Source organism: Nuphar pumila, chromosome 12 (genome assembly GCF_984573655.1).
Source record: "Nuphar pumila chromosome 12, dmNupPumi1.hap1.1, whole genome shotgun sequence".
Taxonomy (NCBI): Eukaryota; Viridiplantae; Streptophyta; class Magnoliopsida; order Nymphaeales; family Nymphaeaceae; genus Nuphar; species Nuphar pumila.
Genome location: NC_143260.1, coordinates 5,192,711 through 5,216,060, shown reverse-complemented (window position 1 = coordinate 5,216,060; position 23,350 = coordinate 5,192,711). Strand labels below are relative to the sequence as shown.

At 38.1% G+C, this 23,350-nt stretch overlaps 1 protein-coding gene across 1 annotated transcript; it reads right to left on the bottom strand.

Annotated features, from left to right (window-relative positions):
• Positions 1–392: 392 nt before the first annotated feature.
• LOC149819757 (UDP-URONIC ACID TRANSPORTER 1-like) lies at positions 393–12,032 on the bottom strand. Its single transcript, XM_089983389.1, has 4 exons — positions 11,164–12,032; positions 5,383–5,486; positions 3,364–3,592; positions 393–867 (listed from the first exon to the last, which is right to left on the bottom strand). Exons 1-4 carry the CDS (start codon positions 11,599–11,601, stop codon positions 721–723), a joined length of 918 nt encoding a protein of 305 aa, XP_089839515.1. The 5' UTR covers positions 11,602–12,032; the 3' UTR covers positions 393–720.
• Between the last annotated feature and the right edge of the window lie 11,318 nt (positions 12,033–23,350).

The following is a 23,350-nucleotide window of genomic DNA, read 5'->3' as shown; positions in this document are numbered from 1 at the left end:
CACCCTACTTCATCACTGACCAACTTTTGCTCATTTTTATCAGAGAATATTCAAATTTGCAACTGTCTTGCGTTTTTCATAAAAAAAAAAAATCATTAAGTTAAATAAAGTAAATAATATAAAAACAATATTAAAATAAAAGCAAATTTAAATTCAATAAAGTTTCCCCGAGAAATTGTCCTTAAAATTTCAATAATATCAATCTTTGCAATATGTTTACCTAAGTTTAGAAATGGATATTTTGACAGCACAATGGTACATTTAAATTGTTTAAAATGCCTACCTAAACATCAATCTTTTTCCATAATATATTCAAAATATAAATAATTTTCACTAGATTGGCATTTATTTAGATTTGCTTAGATGAGAGACAAACACATAAAGCCATGAGATGAAACTAAATACAATAACAAGATTTATTGAAAATTCTCGCAATAGCCAGTGGAGTGGAACATGAAGATCAAGAACCCTTTCACCAAAAATCTACAAACATAGCCTACAATGAACTGCTTCAATAAGTAATGTTCATAACCAACTGGGGAATATCCATAAATCTGAAGATAGGATGGTCCTTGGACTGGATTATAACCAATAGCATAGAAAAATGCCATCTCTGCTTGTGACCCAACTCATTTCCTTGCCTCATTTTCCCATCTTCCTCTCTGGCTATCCTTAAAAGAAATAACCATGAAATAATTGGAAGTGGTAAACGCAGACTTGCTATTTGTATCGTCTCTTTGTTTCTCCATAAAGGAAAACTCCCAGCACTGTAAGTGAATAGCCAGCCATTCCTATAAAGGAGATTGGATTTTGAAATAGCAGAATCGAAATTACAACTGCCACTGCACCTTTGGCATTACCTAAGACCTGGCCATGAAACGAAATTTCAAGAACAAGCATTACAAATCATGTGAACCCCCCATATTAACATATATGATACAAAATATAGTTTGCAAAGCACAATGTTGAAAAAGTCTGTAATTGGTTCCTCCAAGATAACTTACGGAGTGAAAATTGCAATAAGGTTATTTAAGATGATTGCCAACAATGTTAGGCATCTTGTGAACTCATCTTAAAGGATTGTAGGCATCATATATAGTACGCATTATGAGGCAGTGCGATTTCTGTGGCAGTACTTGGTTGGAAGACATCCAAAATTGCACAACCACTGCAAGAGCCCATCCTTGCAAAAACGAATGATATATTGCTGGATTTTGAGCAAAGTTGTGGTTCAGGCAATTTATTGCTAGAGTTCTTCCACTAGAACTCTATGCTCTATGATTCAGCTGCTAAAGATCAACATATAGAAAAGCGGCCCATTTAATACCCCACGAAGTCATTACATACATGAGAAGGCATAACTGAGTAAAGGCACTTGGTTGCTGCAGCATATAACCGATCTTGTACAGTCCTTGGTGGGAAACCCCAGAAAGGCAGAAACTTGAAGTGGGGAGTGTTTAGGTCAACGCAAAATAAGTCAAAATTTGGAGACAAAGGTTAAACCATGCAAAACAAATAATGCCTGGTTGAATAAAGAACAGTATGTTACTCTTAATGACAAAACAGTCCCTGTGATAACGAAAACACTACATAGTCAACAATGCTAGTCTAACATATGCAGCATAACTGTCAATATTCCTGAGAAGAAACATTTGACTGGAAAAGGAAAAAAGATAAACTTCCCTTCCACTGGAAGAATCTTGGTCTCACCCAATGATCGAAGTACATACATCTATTAAGCATGTCTGTTATGCATATCAACAGAACGACTTCACTTTTGTTTATGCATAAGGCCCATCATGAAGGTGAAGTCCAGGATTTCAGGCTGAAGACTCTAGAAGGAAGACAATCAACCTATGTTACCTTGACACTTCTGGGGGGTTAGTGTGTTAGTGGCCGACACTTGGACACCGACAACCAGACACTCCCACAGACTTCATGAACACTTCATTTATCAACATAGAAATGCCCAAGTAAAAAATGGACACTTGGTGTCGTGTGCCTGGCACTTTTGAGTGTCTTAAACACGAAGTGTTTGATGTCAGACACTCTGTGTTAATCTTGTTTAAATCCTACTTTCTCTATGTATTTTATTGGGTCCTAACTTCACGAAAATGAGTCGGCATGCCCCTTTACTATACACAAAGGGCTCGAGCCTTGCCTCTCTCTCTCTCTCTCTCTCTCTCTCTCTGTCAGTTGATGGAGTCAAGCTAGTTGGAAAAAAAATCTCTCTCACTGTTACCACAGTCGAGCCCCATTGAGTCCTATTTAAGAACTAACTTTTTCATATTTTTCATGAATTGTGTGGTGCCATATACAAGGAAGAGAAAACCAAGGATGTCCCCTTTATTTGAAATAGTTATTTTACTTTTTACTTAATTACTTCTCTCTCCCTCCATACATATAGTCATGTCCATATGTCTAGTTTTTCAAAACCTGCCATGCCCAACACCAACACTCGTGTCATTGTCCAAGTAACACATCAATTAACAATATACTAAATGAAAGAAAATGTCCAGGATAACAAAAAAAGGAACAAGAACCATATATCCACAATTTAGTAACTAAAAGCAACTGCTTCGTGAATACGATTTTTCTTGCCCTAGGGTGCGTTTGAATGCTGTGGATCTCTGACAAAACCCATAGACATGCAGATCAAGGTATGGAGCCCACACCTTGATCCGACCCCCTCTCAACCAGGGGATCTCAGATCCAAGGATCTGAGGGCCCTACCTGACTAGAGATCCAAGGATCTCAGGTGAGATCCAAGGGATTTAAACTCACCCTTAGGGTTTTCTAATTCTTTGTTCTTACAATCAAAAGGAAAAGGAGAAGTGGATTAGATTTTTTCCTTTTTGCATCTAAAATGACATCATTCCAGGAAGTATGAAATCACGACATGCATAAAAAATAAATGAAACCCTTTGACCAAGATCCAAGAAAAGTCTCCAGGAGAGAAAAAGCCACTCCTAGTAAGCTATTTCTTTTGTTTCAGGACTAGAGAAAACTAGGTTATTTCGAGTATCTGTCTCTTTCTTAGTATCCATGTGAAACCAAGACCTAATTGATCCAAGGCCCAACAAGATGTGGCTTGAAGTGACCTAGTTATGTCGTAGTACAGAGGATGAGATCAAACCAGTAGAAAGTCACACAATTCAAGTCAGATGATCAGTGGATCATCATTTCCTGCTCTTGATTTCAAGAAATCTTGTTGGACAGCAATGTTTTATTTTTTAATAGAAGCCTACCTTCTCTTACATCACACATAATTCATAGTACAAAAATCATTCTTCTCTAGAGTTCAGAAATCAAAGAGAAAGGAGGCACATGATTCCAAAAATAGGAAGAACATAAAGCACCAACCTGGAGAGTTAATGGGCTTGTATGCTTCGTCACCAGAAAGTTACACAAGTTTGCTGAATAAGCCATCGTAGAGTTCACAAAAAGAAGAATCAACATAAGCTTGTCAGTTTTTCCAAGAGAGAGAGTGGTATTCAATACATTGGGTTCCATTGTGATGGTGGCAGGCAGCAAAACCAGAACAGCTAAAGGTGACATGTAAAGAAGCAAATTCATGGAATTTAACTTTTCCCTGTCATAAAAGAAGAACACATTAAAACAGATAATTTTTCGCCGGGTAAAAAAAAAGGAAGCAGTAAGGTGCTAAAAAAATAGATATCAGATAGCTACTGCATCTACAATATGAGGCTTTCAGGCTTTGATCAGCATCTATGTTTTAATGAAAAGTTTGGTGGCTTCAACTCTTAGGTTCTTGACAATAGACAGCCAAGATAAGCGAACAATGCATGTCTGATCCCAAAATAAGCTACAAAAAATGTCTAATAGTAAATAACAAATGCATGAGAAACCAGACCAAATAAACAATTATATTTATAATACAAATAAATATGCTTTTTAGTCAGGATGAACTTACCAATTGAGACATCATGTCAAAGAAAAATTCTTCTAGATTTTCATTAGATATTTTCATAAAAACCATTTCTTCACACATTTAAAAAAAAAATGTTGCAAGTACTTGAGGCCAAGTACTTTTTCCAAAAAACCTGTAAGCATGCCATAAGAAATAACATGAGAATCTGGACATGGTGGCAGCACTACTAGCCATGGCTTCATAGTGTAGTCCAAATTATTAACGAGTACCTATGTCACAGGGATTCGGCTAGCAGGGCGTCGCACCCGCATTGACGCGATGCGGCGCAGGTGCGGCACCGGGTGCGGTCAACGCACCCAGGGTCATTTTGGTCCAATTTTTCAGACTTAAAAAAAAATGCCAAGAAAATTTTTTTTGCCCTATATGTCACAAGGATTCTCCAACTAGGTGCCGCACCCGCACCCGATGCGGTCAACCTGACCTTGGGTGCAGTCAACGCACCCAAGGTCATTTATGTCCAACTTTTGGACTTTATATATATATATATATATATATATATATATATATATATATATATATATAATTTTTTATATTTTTGCCGCACCCCTGCACCCGGGTTTTTTGGAAGTGCCGCATCCCCGCACCCGCACCCATGTGACATAGACCAGTACAAATCAATGGCTCCAAAAATGAAAGGATGCATGTGCACATGGAGAAGCATGTGATCTTAATGCATCACTAATGGGGGTTTTGACAAGGATGGATTAAAAATCTAAACTATAAACCTAAGAACATTTCAACATTCAATGTTCCCCACAGATGAACTCCTATGTTCTGGTAAAGCTCTATTCCACAAGGAATCAGCCGAACTCCTATGCCCTGATAAAGCTCCATTCCACAAGCAATACTTTGAGTCTTTGATGACAGAAAGACACCTCAAGACTAGGACAGCAAGAGACCCCCAACATCTAATAAACTGCAGATTGTAAGTGAGAGTCACTAGTAGAGGTGTAAGAGCTGCATTAATTTTTCAATGCCAGATATTCAAGATTTCCAACGCAGGGACTGATTCATTTTCTATCTCATGTTGGTAATAGTGACTAAAAAGTTGGTCTAAATAGAATTACTGACATAGAACATGAAGAGATACCTTCCTACACTGCTAAGGATTTAAGACTTCTTCAAGGACTGGATCTGTCCTTACCATCCTACCACAAACTCTTCAAGTATTAGAAATTTGAAATAAATTAATGTGTAATACTCTTATAATAAATAACCAGTTCAGATTTTCTTGGACCAGTTAGAGGATACGTATCATGCAGTATATGAGAGAGAGAGAGAGATGAAACAAACCAAAAAACACTAGAATTCACTTGCACTGATTAGTGCTGCAGCATGGAAAATATAAATGGACAAGTGGTGTATTCTCAAGCACTCTTTTTATCTTAACACATTGAGAACGAATAGTATATCAAAAATCAAATACTTACCCTTCAGATGAAAGCAGAATGCCCTGAAGTACAGATTTGAAAGCCCTTGCTGCAGTTGCACTAATGCACATAATAAACCCATACAAGTGAAAACTGGGCTCCCCCTGCCAAGAATAAAAATCGCTTTCACTTAGTTAAAAAAATGCAAAATTGTGAACTACATAGTGCTGTATTTTCATAAACAAATCCCATGTTCCAAGTGTGGAATTTTCCACAGCAACTAGCCAGCAGATGAATGACAAAACATACACTAGAGTGAATTTTGTAAGAAAGAGATACTAGAATCAATCCTAACCACACCTCAAATGAATCAGCTACCACGACACCATTGCCTTCTTTCTCAATGAGAAAGAACCTGGCCCAAGGGATTGTCAGGTTGCAACATTCTTTGGGTTGTCGAACTCCAGGTAAATAGGGTTTGGGTTGGGCACATCCCAGACATGATGCATCTTACAAGGGCAGAACAAGATAAAGGCTATCATCATATGCTTTAGTCACAACTAAGAAATAATAGCACACAAACTTTTCATAAAAGAATCATATCTATTCATTGTTTGTAGTTGTATGCATCATGTGCCTAATATCAACTAAGCAAAACCGTGTTTTTATGTTTTTGGGTATTAAAGAGCGTTTGAAGGCCGAAACCCTCATTCATATAGAACATACTGGAGAGCTTCCCACGCACCCTAGGAGCCGTGAGACTGTTTTGGGGGGCGATCTTTGCGCTGGAGAGAGTGCTTTCGTGATTTCATCAAGAGTGCATTTCCACCATTTTTTCACCCAAAGAAGTGGGTTAAAGTAAAAAAAGTGTATTTCCAACATTTTTTCACAATGCTACCTTCCAAAAAAATTCTGCTTGGGGGGGCACTGCCTCCCGCCAACGATCCGCGAAAATGAAAAATTTATATCAAGGTAGAAATCAAGTTTCATACTCCTCCAACAAAGATGACATCAAATGATCCATCATGGCAATGAGACACTCAAGTAATGAGTGAAAATCGAGTAGAACTATTGCCATAATATTTTAGTTTATGTAATATGAAAGTTAGGTTACATGACCATAAAATTAGGTTACATTACCATAGCCTACATGACCATAAAATTAGGTTAGCCACTTGGAACATAGGGTCTTTAACTGGTAAGTTGGTAGAGTTAGTAGATGTTATGTGTAGGAGAAAGATTGATATTTTATGTCTTCAAGAGACCAAATGGGTAGGTGAGAAAGCAAAAGTGATAGAACCTTGGGGATATAAGATTTGGTATACAGGAATAAATAGGAATAGGAATGGAGTAGGGATTGTTATGAGTCGTCAGTTTATAGATAATGTAGTTGAGGTCCGTAGGAAGGGTGATAAAATTTTACTTATTAAATTAGTATTAGGTGCGAATATTATTAATATTATTAGTGTTTATGCACCTCAAGTAGGTTTAGATGATTCCATTAAGCATCAATTTTGGGAAGATTTAGATGGAGTAGTACAAGGGATATCTTATGGAGAAAAGCTTTTCATCGGAGGTGACCTTAATGGACATGTAGGCATTAGTAGGGATGGATTTGAGAGTATCCATGGAGGCTATGGTATAGGAGAAAGAAATGAAAGTGGAGAAAGGATTTTAGATTTTTGTTTGTCCTATGATATGATCTTAGCAAACACTTGGTTTAGGAAGAGGGAGTCTCACCTAGTAACATTTAAAAGTGGGGTTAATACGAGTCAAATAGATTTTTTCCTACTTAGAAAGAGAGATAGGGGTTGTTGCATCGATTGTAAGGTTATACCAGGAGAGAGTGTAGCTACACAACATAGAGTCTTAATTTTAGATCTTAGAATTAGACAATGTCGCAAAAAGGATAGACATAGGATAGATCCTAAAATTAAGTGGTGGGCACTGAAAGGAGCTAAACAAGGAATGTTTGTAGAGCAGGTAGTTAAGGAAGTTGATTGGTGTCTCGAGGAGGATTCAGAATCAATGTGGAATAAGATAGCGGGTGGCATGAGAAAAGTGGCTAAGGAGGTATTGGGTGAGTCTAAAGGCGGTGCACCACTAGGTAAGGATACATCATGGTGGAACGAGGATGTGAAATTAGCAATTAAGGTTAAAAGAGAGTATTATAGAAATCTAAGTAAGAGTCGTGATAATGAGAATTTGGAGAAGTATATGATAGCAAAGAAGGAAGCTAAAAAAGTTGTTAGAAACGCGAGGGCTAAGGTATATAAGGAGGTTTATGACAAGTTGGATACCAAAGAAGGCGAGAAGGATATTTATAGGCTTGCAAAGATGAGAGATAGGAAATCGAAGGATTTGGGTATGGTTAGATGTATCAAAGATGAAACACAAAGGGTTTTAGTCAAAGATGTGGAGATTAAGGAGAGATGGAAAGATTATTTTGATAAGCTATTTAATGATAGTCATGCTCTAGATCTTGGAGACTTCTCCATTCCTTTTCATGAGATAAATCGTGACTTCATGCGCAAGATTCAAAAGAAAGAAATTGCAGAGGCTTTGAAGAAAATGAAATCAAGAAGGGCAGTTGGCCCAGATGGTATACCTATCGAGGCTTGGAAATGCTTGGGAGAGAAAGGTTTAGAATGGTTGACAAATCTGTTTAATTTGATTTGGCGAACAAATAAGATGCCTAATGAGTGGAGGAAGAGTACTTTGGTGCCTTTATATAAGAATAAGGGTGATATACAAGATTGCACAAACTATCGGGGTATAAAACTCATGAGTCATACTATGAAACTTTGGGAGAGGGTGATTGAGTCTAGGTTGAGGAAGGTTGTCACGATATCGGAGAATCAATTTGGTTTTATGCCTGGAAGATCAACTATGGAAGCTATACATCTTCTTAGACAACTTATTGAAAGATATAGAGAGAGGAACAAAGATTTGCATATGGTTTTTATTGATTTAGAGCAGGCATACGATAGAGTACCTAGGGACGTTCTCTGGTGGACAATGATGAAGAAAGGTGTTTCTCTCAAGTACATTAGTATAATTAAAGATATGTATGAAGGAGTAGTAACCAATGTCCGCACTTGTGGAGGGGTGACAACCAATTTTCCGATAACGGTTGGGTTACATCAAGGATCTGCTTTAAGCCCTTTCCTATTTGCGATAGTGATGGATGAGCTTACGAGATCAATTCAAGAAAATGTACCGTGGTGTATGTTGTTTGCTGATGATATTGTTTTGATTGATGAGTCTAGAGCTGGGGTTAATGCTAAGTTAGAATTATGGAGACAGACATTGGAAGCTAGAGGTTTTAAGTTGAGTAAGAGTAAGACTGAATATATGGAATGTCGGTTTAGTAAGCAACGAAGTAGTGATGGGATTGTAGTGAAGCTTGGTGAGCAAGAAATACCGGTGAATGATTATTTCAAATATTTGGGATCCGTTATTCAAAAGTATGGAGAAATTGATGGAGATGTAAATCATAGGATAAAGGTTGGGTGGATGAAATGGAAAAGTGCAACTGGAGTGCTGTGCGATCGTAGAATGCCATTGCGGTTGAAGGGAAAGTTTTATAGGACGACTATTAGACCCGCTTTACTATATGGTACGGAATGTTGGGCTGCCAAAAGACATCATATTCAAAAAATGAGTGTAGCTGAGATGCGGATGCTTAGATGGATGTGTGAAAATACAATAAAAGATAAGATTCAGAACGAGGAGATACGTAAGAAGGTAGGTGTTGCACCCATTGAAAATAAGATGCGAGAGAATCGTTTACGGTGGTTTGGACATATTCGTCGAAGGCCTAATGATGCTCCAGTTAGAAGGTTGGAAATATGGGAAAATATATTAGTTAAAAGAGGTCGGGGTAGGCCTAGGAAGACTTGGATGGAGATGATAGGAAAGGATATGAATGCTTTGAACCTCACCGAGGACATGGCATTGGATAGAAATGATTGGAGGAAAAGGATTCATGTGGAAGACCCAAAATGAATTTCTTTTTTGGTTCATATCGCTGACCCCAAATGTTTTGGGATGAAGGCGTAGTTGTTGTTGTTGTTGTTGTAATATGAAAGTACAGTCTTGTGGCATTTCTTAATTGCAAGATATTTAATATTTTGCATTGTTTTTGTGAGATAATTGATGTTTGATGATTTCTTATGCAACTCATAGAGACATAAATGTTTCATATTTAAAATCTATTTTTTCTGATTTTTTTAGATTTTTTTCCAAAAATTTATGATTTTTTACAATATGTATCTTATTTTGAGCCCAACCAATACAGGTTATGATACGATACTTACAACCTTGACAAAAAGAGACACAGTCAGCCTAAGTCTATGAGAGAGAGATAAAATAGGTTAGTAGGATCAACCTAGACTCTTGGAGAGAGAGAGATAAAATAGGTTAGTAGGATCAACCTAGACTCTTGGAGAGAGAGAATATTTCTCACCTCAGTCAGGGGGGTCATGGGAGAGGGGGGGGGGGGAAGATTTCTCCCCCAAAAAAGGGAGAAAAGTTGACCTGCCTGTGAAACCCCCGACAAAAGGGCCTCACGAAAGGGGGAAAACAGGGGGATAAAGTTTGTGAAACCCCTGATACTGAGGTGAAGGAAAAAAAAAACAGTCCCCTATATCTCCATAGACAGGGTCTGGACTCTGGAGCCATGTCAGCCCCAATTTAGACATGCAGGGAATCGGTGCCAGCTAGCTTCCCGGAATTCGCTTCACCATTTCCCTAATCATTGCCGTCTTGTCAATATCCCAAACTGAGAACTAAAATAACCCGAGATGAGCTGTCATCCCTTGGACCCTCGCAGTTCTATGTGTTATGAAGAACACAAGCTAGTTGCAAGCCTTGTCGCCCAACAGAGCTACACAGTTGTCGCTCAGTTCGTTCCATCATTTCAGTGATTATCTAAGATGAAACTTGATGCTTTTTAGTTAGCCAAAGGACCATTAAGAGTTAATTAATTTGTTGAATTTGTTGGAGCCCCGGAAGGGTGAGGCCAAGCTGCAAGCAAGGCATTCCCTTGTTCCTTCCCTTCAGTTACTCACTCATTACTGCCTGACCGATACCTATCGCATGAAGCCATGCATCCTAGTCACTTTCGGAAGCTTCCAGTAGCAGCTACCCAGTGGAAGAACCAATTCGTTAGTCACTAGTCAAGAAGGAAGAATGGACAAGTTTTTGTTTGTATTCAGTCTGGATACGAGACCTTAACAAGGCTTGCCCAAAAGATGACTTTCCACTGCCACACATTGATATCTATGTCTTCATGGATAGCTGGCTATGGGATGTTATCATTCATATGTACAATTAAAATGTTCTGTTGTATTTTATATTGCTGCTCATTGCAGACACCTCCAATCATGTATATCTAATCAATGGCCCTCTAAGTTATCAACCCTGCACCAATAAAACCAACGAGAAAACCAGTCCTAGTTTACTCTGCAATTTTTCGAGCTAAACAATTTATGAAATACTAGTATCTACTATTGGGATTAAGGGTTTCCTTTACTGTCTTCAAATGTTATTTATACCATTTTAAGTTTAAGTTTTAACAATTTTGAACTTCACAATTCCAATAATTCTTCAGGAAACTCAAATGAGGCATAAAATTGAATAGACATACACATAAAAGTGTGTGTGTATGCGTGTGAAAAAATTGGGAAAATTAAGATGAAAAAGAACCATAATCATAAACTCATAACAATCAGGATACCAGTAGCAATGAGTAAACACCAACAACAACATATAATAAGAACAGAAGCAAGTTAATGCACCAAAAACAAAAACAAAGGAAGAGGAAAAGAAAGTGGTCACCCCACTGGCAATGATCACCCCTGCAACAACAGGAACAAGTGCAGCATAAGTGACCCAAGCCTCCCTCTTGAATGTCATCAGATATGCAAACAATGCAGTGAAGAAAGGGGTGGTGGCACCCACTGCTTGGTTGAAGGACACAGGCAGGTATCTCAAAGATATGTTGCCTCCCACCACAGACCCACAAAACACTACTCCCAAAGTTGCAATCTTCATGAATTGTTGCCATGATTTAATGGTCTGAAGGGGCACAATTTTCATCAGAACTATGGAGATATAGCTAAAAGATGCACATGCGGCCATGTGGCACATTGTGAGGAAGATTGGGTAGCTGAACCCATAATTGGATAGCAAGTATTTGTTGAGGAGGAGGACTCCAATGTTGGAGATATACCAAAAGATTATGAGAAAAGAGATGAAGATGGAGCTCCTTGACATGGCCGACAAATGGGTTATCTGGGTGGATGATTCATGTAGATGTCGGTGGTGATAGTGCGCATCTGAATGTGGGTGCCGCTCGGATATTCTCAGATGGGGTCATACAATCTATGGCAATGAGCATCTGAATGTGGGTCTCTCTCTCTCTCTCTCTCTCTCTCTCTCTCTCTCTCTTACATATGGGGATCTTGTGGAGAGGACAGTATCAGATGGATTTCTGCATACCTGCACTCTCTCTCGCTCTCACATACGGGGATCTTGTGGACAGGACAGTATCAGATGGGTTTCTGCATACCTGCTCTCTCTCTCCCTCTCTTACATATCGGGATCTTGTGGACAGGACAGTATCAGATGGGTTTCTGCTTACCTGCACTCACTCTCTCTCTCGTTATTCTTGGTCGGATAGAACTGTTGGATGGAGATGGTGGTTCAAATAAAACGCTGCAGTTAACAGTCGTTTATTTTTCACCTTTTGTTGGTAACGGGTCACAGTATCAGCAAGCTTCTACTCTTTTTGCCTTTTTCCTTATAAAATGTTTTAAGAGAGTTTCTTTATATATAACTTAATCTATCCTGTCCATTTAATATTTTAGTACTCTTCATTTTCTAACCGTAAATCTTGGAATGAATTTGTGAGCTCCGCAGTGCTAACGATGAGATGGGGTCTAAATATTTTTCTATTATTGGCTAGAGATTCCATCAGTGACAAAGCCTTGTTGACGTTTAGTAAGTCTAGTCCATCCTTTCAGGAATGGTATAATATGCTTTTAAGACGTGCACATTAGACAAAAGCAGGCAAGGGAAATTTCCATTTTACGAGGGAGTCTGTTGCAAGCACACCCACCGAAAGTGGGATTCGTGCGAAACCCACTCTGATGTGGGAAAGTGATCCCCCATGGGGGGAAGGGGTAACTCAGTTTTTTCATACGAAAGCAGGGCTTCCGTAGTAATCATCCGGGCCCGGGTGCCCCACCACATATTTCCCGTGGGTGTGTTTGTACTACCGTTCGAAGGATCTGTCCTATTAAATTGAGTGTTTACAAAGTTCTGGGGTGAAACAAACACCCAACCAGCTTTTAGGGAAAATGTTTTCTAAAGAGACATTTCAACTTGCCTGTTTCTTCCCCCAAAGGGGTCAGCATAGTTGGGGCGGGTCTCTGCTGTTAGACGAGCAATCGGGGTTCGACTCCTGTGGGCACTACCCTCTTGAGTAAGCCGAAGCCCAGCATAAGCCTTGAGGGTGCCTATCCCTGGCGTTTTAAAGCTGCCAGAATTGTGACACTGCCAACCCCCGGCTTTCTCAGACAAAATATGCAAAAAAAAAAAACTTGCCTCTCACCTTATTGGGGGTGAAAGTGATGCAAACACTCACCCATCTTTTACCTGATATTCGGGGAAAGTACTCATGTTTTGAAAAGAGACATTTAACGACCCAACTTTTCGCTAACTTGTCAAATAGAGGCCTCAAGTAAATTTGATGGTTAAGTACGGATGGTAAAAATGAGCCGAACAAACCCAACACAGCTTGTTCGGACTTGGTTCGTTTATCTGTGGACTCAGCTCAGGCTCTGGCTTGTGTTCAGGTCAAGATTCGAACCCGTTCTTTAACACCGCCACACACCCCAACCACCCATCGTAAGGCACTTTTCATGTCAAGTTGTACATACATATTGTATATATTCTCTTTATACGAGCAAAAATAGGCTGAACCGAATGGAACACCCATTGTTCATACTCGGCTCATTATATTGTACGAGCTGCTCTTTCACTGTTGGTCTCGCCGAGCTCACCTCCAGCCTTTCGTTTGAAACCGTGTGTTTTTGCATATTTTTATTTTGAAATAGGGACAATTTAGTAACCTTATTATACTCAACCCGTGGATAAGTTACTAGGGATGACAGTGGACCGGGGGACAACGGGGCCCCGCCCCACCTCGCCCTGTTTGGACCGGGGATGAAGGGCATGAAACGGGGATGGAGGCGGGGATGGACTTACGCTTTCCTCCGCCCCACCCCGTCCCCGCCACAATCCCTGCCTTGCCCCGCCCCATCTCCAATCCTTCAAGGGATGACTATAGACCGAGGGGAAACGGGGCTCCGCCCCACCTCGTCCCCGTTTGGACCGGGGATGGAGGTGGGGGTGGAGGTCAAAATCCATCCCCGTGCAGGGATGGAGGTTCAGATTTTGAGACAAGGTGGGGGTGGAGACCTTGTCCCCCGCCCCAGTCCACTGCGATCCCTATAAGTCACTTTAACTTAGGATTCCTTTTTTCTTTTTAACCCCATGGAATTCAAACAGTCCCCTCATTGTACAATGTAACCATCCAGCTATCTCATTGTATAATGTAACCATTAAACAGTCCCCTCAAACAGTGATCAATCTATGAACAAAGCTCAACATTTTTCAGTAGATGTAAAATTTTGTTAGCTTTCAACGTAATAAATTGTTCGTTAAAAGTCCTCCAAACAAGTGAGATACGAGTGATTTACCAGTCAAGTGTCAGGACAAAAATACATAATGTCGGGTATATGTATTCGGGTGGGGCCAAAATGGGTCACCTGAATTCATATTTCTGATTTCTTTGTATAAACTAAGCAAGAAAATTTGTAAAATTTTAACTACACTAAAATAAGACCAACTGTCATGGACAAATCTTATTTTGGCAGTCGTTTGTCCGAAAAACAGACTCGTCTCATATAGGGCTTATTTTCTTATAAATAAATTTGGGAAATTTCATAATAAACAAAGTAAATCGCATAATTTGCATACAAATAAAAATTAAAACATTATGTAACAATTTCAGACTATTCACATGCATGTACCAACTTTCAATTAAATTTTGCATAAAATTATTAAGACATGTCATGGTTTTTACAAAAAATATTGAATTTTTTTCTAAAAAACTCGATAACATAAAATACATAATTTTTAAGGAATTCAACCATGAAAATCATTCAAATTTTTACAAAGCATCCACATTAACATGATCTACTAACCCAAATCCAAATTTGCAGAAAACTAACTAGATAACACATGTGTTTTAAAATTTATATGGTTTTATTTTCTGAGAAATCATTTTTTAGGAAAATACAATTTTTAGAGGGGTTTTCTTTCGAAAACCCCTTTCTATTTCATACTTTGATAGCCCTAATCCAACCCCATATGTGGGAGGTATGGTTTAGAGTTTATACTTATAAAAAAATGATATAATTTGTACCCACAATTTCTGTTTTATAAGTAGAGCATAGAACCTCCTATCTTTTTGACGAAAAATCGATTCTACACACGTAGATCACTCTTCTAGCATGAACTGACAGTTTCACATAAACAACGGCCTCTCTTATAACCTCCTTACACTCCTTCATGCACGTGCAAGTCTCCCTTGTTGATCCAAGAAAGAAAACACCAAAGATTTGGTGTAGGGAAAGGAAGAGAGAATTGAAATTTTGAAGAGAGGAAGAAACCTTTGAAAAATCAAAAGGGGAGCAAAATGGGTGAGGGTGTGAGCCCCTCCTCATTATTTATAGCCTCTAGGGTTAGGTCAAGGGCTGGAGCATATCCTAGCCCTTGAACTAAATCTAAGGCTAGGTTTCCTAATTTCAATTTTACCTCCTTCCATTTTCCTTTTTCTTTTTTCTAAGATTTTTTTTGTTAACTTAAGCATATAGTATAATATATATTTAATATATCATAAGATATAATTTATATATTATATCTTATATAATAAATGAAGGGTTGGTCGACCCCCATGGGTTGGCCACCTTTTCATTTTGCAAGAATGTCAACTTGCTTGCTTGGCAAGCAAGTTGACTTGGCAATTTTTTTTCTCTTCTTTCTTTCCTTTTTTTTCTTTTTTTTTTCCTGTGTTTCATTTTTCTTACCTTGGTCCAGCCCTGTAGATTTGATGCCCTCCCTTATGGGGCTTTGTTTTGAAAAAAGAAAGGTTTTAACTTTTTCTACACTCCTTGTTATTTTGGTAAGTTTATTTTAAACCTTTATTTTTAAGTTTTTTTATATATTATTTTTTATTTTAAAGTTTAAATTAGAGTGCCATATAGGATGAGACCACCCACCTATGGACTCCTACCAAATTATACAATTCAATTAATTTTTGAGTTTCATTTCGCTAAATTAATTCTAAATTAATTCAAATAGAATTTTATAAAAATTTAAATATAAAATTACATGAAATGTCAACAAATGAAATTTAAACTAAGATTAAACATAATTAAACTCCATTTATAAATTTTTGAACTCTTATGTATTTAAATTATTTATTTTAGTTATCCCTTGAGGGTTAATTCGAATTTCTCAGAAATAATTTCTAAAAAAATTAAATTCAATAGGGTCGCTTAGACCCTTGGGCATGTAGGGTATTTTTTCACATTTAATATTTTTTCCTAAATCTTACAAACCCTCTAGCACAGTGCCCACCTTAATTCAAAATTTTGGATTTACTATTTAATAAGGAATAATGCAAAATTCACAAAAATGCCTCAAAAATTGTCAGTATTATAGACCCATTAGCTCACTCTGATATTGTTATAGACCTAAATGCCCGAATAGACAAGGCTTGGGATGAGGTCAACTATTGTGGCAATGACGAGATGAGGATTGAGGTACCTGACCAAGTGGATGATGATAAACCCAATGCTAAGTTTTAAGAAGTAGATGTATCCTAGGGTCTTGTGGCTATTTTGGATGCTGAGGGTGATGATCAAGCTGAGATGAAAAGTGTATTGAACGATCATAAGGGGGATCAACCTCATGAGTTAGAATATCTAATCTTGGAGGAGAAAGTGCAAACTTTGAAGAAGTTGCAGCGTGGAACAAGTTATAGTGCTCCTGAACCAGTATCAATTATATGTGTGTATGTTTGTGTGTGTGAATCAAGAACTGTTATTTTCTCATTGATTCATGTATATGTAAAACATATTAAGATAACTAGTTTGATTCTTGCAGTACAATGTATAAACTACTATATATATTCCATAAAATTATTCATTTGATTGATTTTAATAAAATTAATTATGATTGTAGGATTCGTAAGTAAAAGATTCAAAAGATCCATCATCCCACTTAAAACAATTCTACTGGTTCCAAGAATATCAGTGGTATGTAAGACCAACTAAGGAAGCAAATGAGTTGTTGCATGGAAAGCATTTTTGACAATTCTTCGAGATTATACCATATAACATTGGTCGCCCTTTCTTAGAGGCCATTGTGCACTTCTGGAATTCATCAACCAACATATTCTATTTTAGAGATTTTGAGATGACCATCATGTTGGAGGACGTGACACAAATCACTGGATTGAAGTACCATGTGGAGCTAGTGAGTGGACATCGGTGGAGAGATTTCAAAAATTTATGTAATATTCATTTCAGAGCAAGGAGCATGCATTTGATAGAGAAAGAATTAAATTGTCATGGCTGAGGGACGTTTTTGTCCCCAAAACGGAAGAGAGCAAGATTCACATTTTACCATATGTGGTAGGGAAGGCTGACAGTAGGTAGATAAAGAAGTGAGAGCATTCTTGCTCCACTTTTTTAGGACATGTTTATTAATTCACACTGGTGGAAAGTCGATTTATGCATTATACATGTTTTTGCAAGACCTGAATTGCGTCAATTAATATGCATGGGGAGAAATCTCACTTGCACACTTGCATGCAAGTTTGAGTAGTGCGAGAAGTGAAAGAAAAAACATGGTGAGAATGTTGATTTTGTTAGTGGTATTTATTTTTGTGTAATAATCAAATCCAACCATGTGGATATGCTTGGCATGATGAATTTTCTAGGAATCAACCATTGGATCGTGTATTTTTTATGAAAAGATGTGATTCTTGAATGCTTTAATATTTATTAAGAATATGAGCCATTGATTTTAAAGTCTTAAAAAATCTCATTTATGCATCAAAATCAGATGATTCAAGAGTGTGTTCTCATGAAACCAAGCATGCAAATCACATCTGTACAATTAGATTCAAGAGAAAAGAATAAAAAGTTCATGCAAATTGTAGTTCGCACATTAGTTCTCATATTCTAGCTGGATGGGTCATGTAATGCCCCAATTTTTTAAACAAAAAATTTTAGAGATTTTTTTTTTAAATTTCTTTACACGATTTTTAAGAACACAATCGAAACTCTTTTTAGATTTGGTTCAAATCGTGGACGAGTTATAATTACCAACACACACTTGAAAGACTAGAGTAATTGAATCAAATCATCAATTGAATTTCAATAAATCAAATGTTAGTCTTCTAAATATCAAAGTTTATATGACTAAAAATAATAATAAAGTAAATAAAATAATTTAGTTCATCAAATAACCTAAAAAACTATGACCCTCTTGATGCCACCCCAAGCCTCTTGTCATTGCCCTCTAGCTTCTTTATTACCTAAAATATTAAAATGTAGGGGCATTAACCAAGCCCCAGTAAGAAAATACCCTATGCATAGGCATGAAAAAAATGCAAGCACATAAAACATGCATCTTTCTCATTGCAATTAGATCATAGCAAGTCATAACATGTAGACTCATCACAATTAAAGATTACAACAATAATAAATTAACCATGTAAGATTTCACAATATTTTATTCTTACCATCAAGTAACGTACCTACATCATATCATAGTAATCAAAACAATAATAAAAAAGATTCATGTATGTCAACATATGCAGGAGCTAGAAATTATATATGACATGCATAGAACTTTATGTCAATATTCAATAAATCATTTAACCACTAGTGAACCTAACCTAATGCATTATTTTTATTTTTTTTCTTGAAGGGTACACACTCAGGACCTAATCCTAACTCAACAATTAGATAAAAGTTTATTATACCATGTATTTTAATTAACCCATTGATTCGAAGAACTAGGCCAAACATCCACTGAAGCGGTCTTTAATCGAGAGAGAAACTTAACAATGGTTTAGGGAATCAATTTCTACTCTATAGAGCCTGACTGTTTACCTAGGATAAATTGACAACCCTAGCCCCCTACACTGATGAATGGAGGGCCAAAAAGTATTAATGCCATCAAAATATATCAGTCAACGAGTATCCCTTCTACCCTCAGTAAAGTAGGTCATTGGAACAAATGAGCTATTAGGTGTTATTTACAATACATCCAACTACATATTAGGTGCACTCTGTATCAGGCTCAACAACCCCAAGCTCCACTATAGCCAGCTCAAACCACGACCTCATAAGTCAAAAACTGATACCCCCTACAGTCACTCAGGTGTCCTAACATAGTTCAGTTGAACCCAACTCAAGACGCGTGCTCTCTAATAAGGAGCAACCAAGAGTCCAATTAAAGTGTATGTGTATATATGCATGTTTAACAAAATCAAGCCAGGTACTCACAAGTACCTCATTAATTCCACCGAACCTAACTCGCATTCGAACCCCATGTAATGCATGTCTCACAATGACTTACAACATAACACATATTACATACCACACTCCATGATGCATGAGACTCATTTCAATTTAACATGAACCATAAAGTTTATAGAATAATACATGCATGATTATGCATACCATTTGGCCTAATTATTATGCTTAATTCTCATGTTTAACATGAAGTTGCATATGCCATAATGCATAAATAATCCACATGCATACATACAACATATTCATGAAAAATTTCACATCAATATATACATGATTAATATCTCACATCATAATCAAGTACATGATTTAAAAAAAATAAATTCAGACATTTCTAACAATTTTTTTGCAAATGCAACCATGTGGATGTGCTTGACATGGTGAATTTGCTATGAATCAATCATTGGATTGTGTGTTTTTTATGAAAATGTGATTTTTAAATGCTTGAATATTTATAAAGATTATGAGCCATTATTTTAAAATCTTATAAAAATCTTGTTTATGCATCAAAATAGGATGATTCAAGAGCAAGTTCTTATAAAACCAAGCATGCATATCGCATCTGTATGGTTAGATTCAAAAGAAAAGAACAAAAAAATCATGAAAATCATGGAAATCATGGTTCACACATTAGTTATCGTATTTCTAGTTCTCATATTTTAGTGACTATATATATATATATATATATATATATATATATATTGAAAGGCAAATTGGGGTTAGGCAGACCCTACCAGAACAACAATCGCCCCATGTGGCAGAAGGATTTGATCCTAGTTCTTTAGCTTGACACAATACCCTCTTACCACACGGGATACTACCTTGATGTTATATATATAGAAAAGCAGTAAGCGTGGACGACCTTAACGTTGGATGTGCTTCCAGCATTGGATTAGGACCATTTAGCGATGGTCACGACCACCACTAATTCCTTGTAACTTAAAAAAAGGCATTGATGATCCACACGCAATCAGTGGCAGATATGTATCTGATAACAATGGGTGATTTGTTTGTCCACTGTTATGGGCTTCTCTCTCTCTCACTCTCTCAACACCATTGTCGTCGTTTCCCTCCTGTTAGGGGTAGACATTGGTCTAGCCTGACCCGATTCTTAACATGCTCGGGTTTGAAGAGCAGCCCATGATCTGACCCATTGGCCCAATGAGCCAATATGAAGTGGGCCGGGCCGGGACTAGCCTGGCTCAAATCCATCTAATTAGTGCAACTAATTAGGTAAATAATAAATAATTAGCAAGTTCCCATGTACTCAACTAATTGTTTTTTTAGTCTTCATAAAAAATGCAACTAATTGGGTAAATAATAATGGTTATCAAGTTACTATGTAATTAATTAATTATTATAAATTTTATATTATTGATAATTAATAAATAGCTGAGGCCGACCCGTTTGCCTGCGGCCCAACCCAAACCCATCCCGTGTATATAACAGCTCGGTAGCTAATGAGCCCGAACCTAAAACCTTGACCCAAACCCGGCCAATGACGGGCCAAGTCGACTTGGCCCATCGGGCCGCCCGACCCATTGCTTCCACTTTACCCGCCACAAAGCTTGGGGGGGGGGGGGGGGCTAGTCATAGAACGTCTAGCTGGCTGGCAATTGTGTGGCAGTTGACCACCAGTGGCCGCCCTATGGTGGTTTATTCCCCACTTTTTTTTGCATTTGATAGTGGTCAACCACCCAAGTTCATGCCACGGGTGTTTGGTCGTCTGATGGTTAACCAGACCTCCTGACGACTGATCATCGATAGGAGACCACCGACAGCCAGAGAGAGAGAGGTTGATGGCATTTTAGGTTGGAGAGCAAGACACTGGCAATCACTAGACGTCCATCCTGGCAGTCACCGTCAACCATAAAATGTGCTAAGAGTAGGGGTGGCAATTTTTGACACGACCCGCCAACCCGTATTAAACAGGTCGGGTTCGGGTTGGGGGTATGCCAACCCGCCAACCCGGCGGACCCGTTTAATAAACGGGTTAGGCGGGTGGGTCAACCCGCCAACCCGTCTGCCCGACCCGCCAACACGACCCGTCAACCCGACCCGCCAACCCGCCAACCCGCCTACCTGCCAACCCGATCCGTCAACCCGCCAACCCGACCTGCGAACCTGAAAACCCGTTTACCCGACCCAACCTATTTATTAAATGGGTTGGCGGGTCGTGTCGGGTTACCCGTTTATTAAACTGGTCGGGTTCGTGTTTGCCACAGCCGACCCGTTTAATAAACGGGTCGGGTTCGGGTTGAGGTATGCTGACCCGCCAACCCGCCAACCCGACCCGATTGCCACCCCTAGCTGAGAGGGGGAGGGGTTGATGGAGTGAGGAGCATGGGCTGAAGGGAGAGCAGGTTTGGAGAGAGAGAGAGAGAGAAAACCGTCCATCCCTTCATAGATGGATGACTCCATTTTCTTTTTAAGTCTCTCTCTCTCTCTCTCTCTCTCTCTCTCTCTCTATATATATATATATATATATATATATATATATATATATATATATATATATATATATATATATATATATATATATATATATTAATGCTCTCCCACCTACTAGAAATCATATACTAGAAATCATACTTGTAGGTTGCATCTTCTCAATTGGACCTTGTAGATGTACTTAATACAATTTATTTAATAGGAATCATGTTTTTTAAACATCAAAATAAGTTTTTTTAAGTCATAAAATTTTGGTACATAAGCCATTGATTTTTGAAGATCCTAAAAAAAACCTACATGTATGCCATAATCACGTGAAACAAAAAAAAATCCACTAAATAATGATTATAGATCATATCTGAAAAAGCACTTAATTTTAAAAATTTGTAGCTTCTGTTTGGTGGAAAGAGATGCACACAAGCCTAGCTTAGCATGTACAAGCTCAATCTGAGCCTCAACCACTGATGTTCAGGATTGAGTCGTGTCGAGCTCATCCAGGTTTGAGCTGGACTTGGCATGTACAAGCTCAGCTCACCCAAAAAAAAGATGCACAAGCTCATCTCGACCTTGAACTGAGCTGAGTTGAGCTTGTACATGTCAAGCCCAAGTCAGTGTTTCAACGGGCCGAGCTCAACAGGTAGAGAGAGAGCATATCCACAGATGCCACCTTTCTTATTCTTCTTGTTCTCATCTTCCTCATCCTCTTCCAAGAGAGAGAGAGAGAGAAAGAGAGGGGCGGGGCTTGAGAAGTGGTGGGTCATGGTGGGACTGGAGAAGGGGCAGGTCAGGGTGTAGCTCGAGAAGGGGCGGGGCAAGGATGGAGCTTGAGAAGAGATGGGTCGAGGCAGGGCTCGAGAAGGGGCAGGGCGGGGTGGGGCCGAGCCTTATTGGGACTACCTTGCTTTATCGAGCTTAGTAGGCTGATCAGGCTCAGGTCGTTTGCTCAGTCCAAGCCTCAGAGCTAGTACAAGTTCGACTTCGACGACATGAGTTGAGCTTAACCGAGCCCAAACCGGCTTGGTTCATTGTGCATTCATAAGTGAGTGTAGGTGCTGAGGAGCACCCTATATATATATATATATATATATATATATAAAAGGATACAAACAGCTATAATCAGACAGTTCCTTACAAAGTATTGTGGGCGATTGATTTTTAGCATTTTAAAAAATGCATTTAACCATCTAAAATTCATAATCCAAAACATGTGACTCACTATATGAGTGGTAAAAATCTAATATGTAAAGTGTGGTCAATGAAAACCTTGATAGTTAGATAAGGAACACCATCGATTATCATAGGGTGTAGATTTTGAATAGACAGTCTCTCTCTCTCTCTCTCTCTCTCTCTCTCTCTCTATATATATATATATATATATATATATATATATATATATATATATATATATATATAAAAACAAACTCAAAATCAAGTCAACAAGCAGCCTTTGCGTTCAACATGAACTGTGACAAAATGAGTTGGAAAGGCAGAAACAAACTTCCATCAACACTTGCATTGAACTCAAAACACTCAATAAAATAGAAGAAACCGAAAAAACAAAAACCTGACCTCCAACAGTTGTATTCAAAACTCATGTCCTTCAACCCGAGGCAAAAAAATAAGAAAATGACCATTATTCATGAGAAAGAGAGATGCACAGAGCTGCTACGGCAATGGTGAAGGAAAACACCCAACCCAAATGCAGGGAGAGGTGCAATGCAATGAACAGGTATTTTTCAGAGGGTACTTGGAGTCCATAAATGTCAAACACTAAAACAGTTATCCAAACTCCAACCTGATTTTATTCATTGATTATAAATATTTATAAATATCATTTTTATTTACCATTTTTATAGACAATAAACATCGTTTACGGTGGTTTGGACATATTCGAC

Excerpts from the sequence above, each read along its gene's own strand:
- LOC149819757 (XM_089983389.1), bottom strand. The coding sequence starts at position 11,601 with ATGTCAAGGAGCTCCATCTTCATCTCTTTTCTCATAATCTTTTGGTAT. Across the intron at positions 5,487-11,163 it reads GGGTGATCATTGCCAGTGGG|GGGGAGCCCAGTTTTCACTT; the intron begins GTGACCACTTTC and ends TATTCTTGGCAG. Across the intron at positions 868-3,363 it reads CAAGCCCATTAACTCTCCAG|GTCTTAGGTAATGCCAAAGG; the intron begins GTTGGTGCTTTA and ends TTTCATGGCCAG.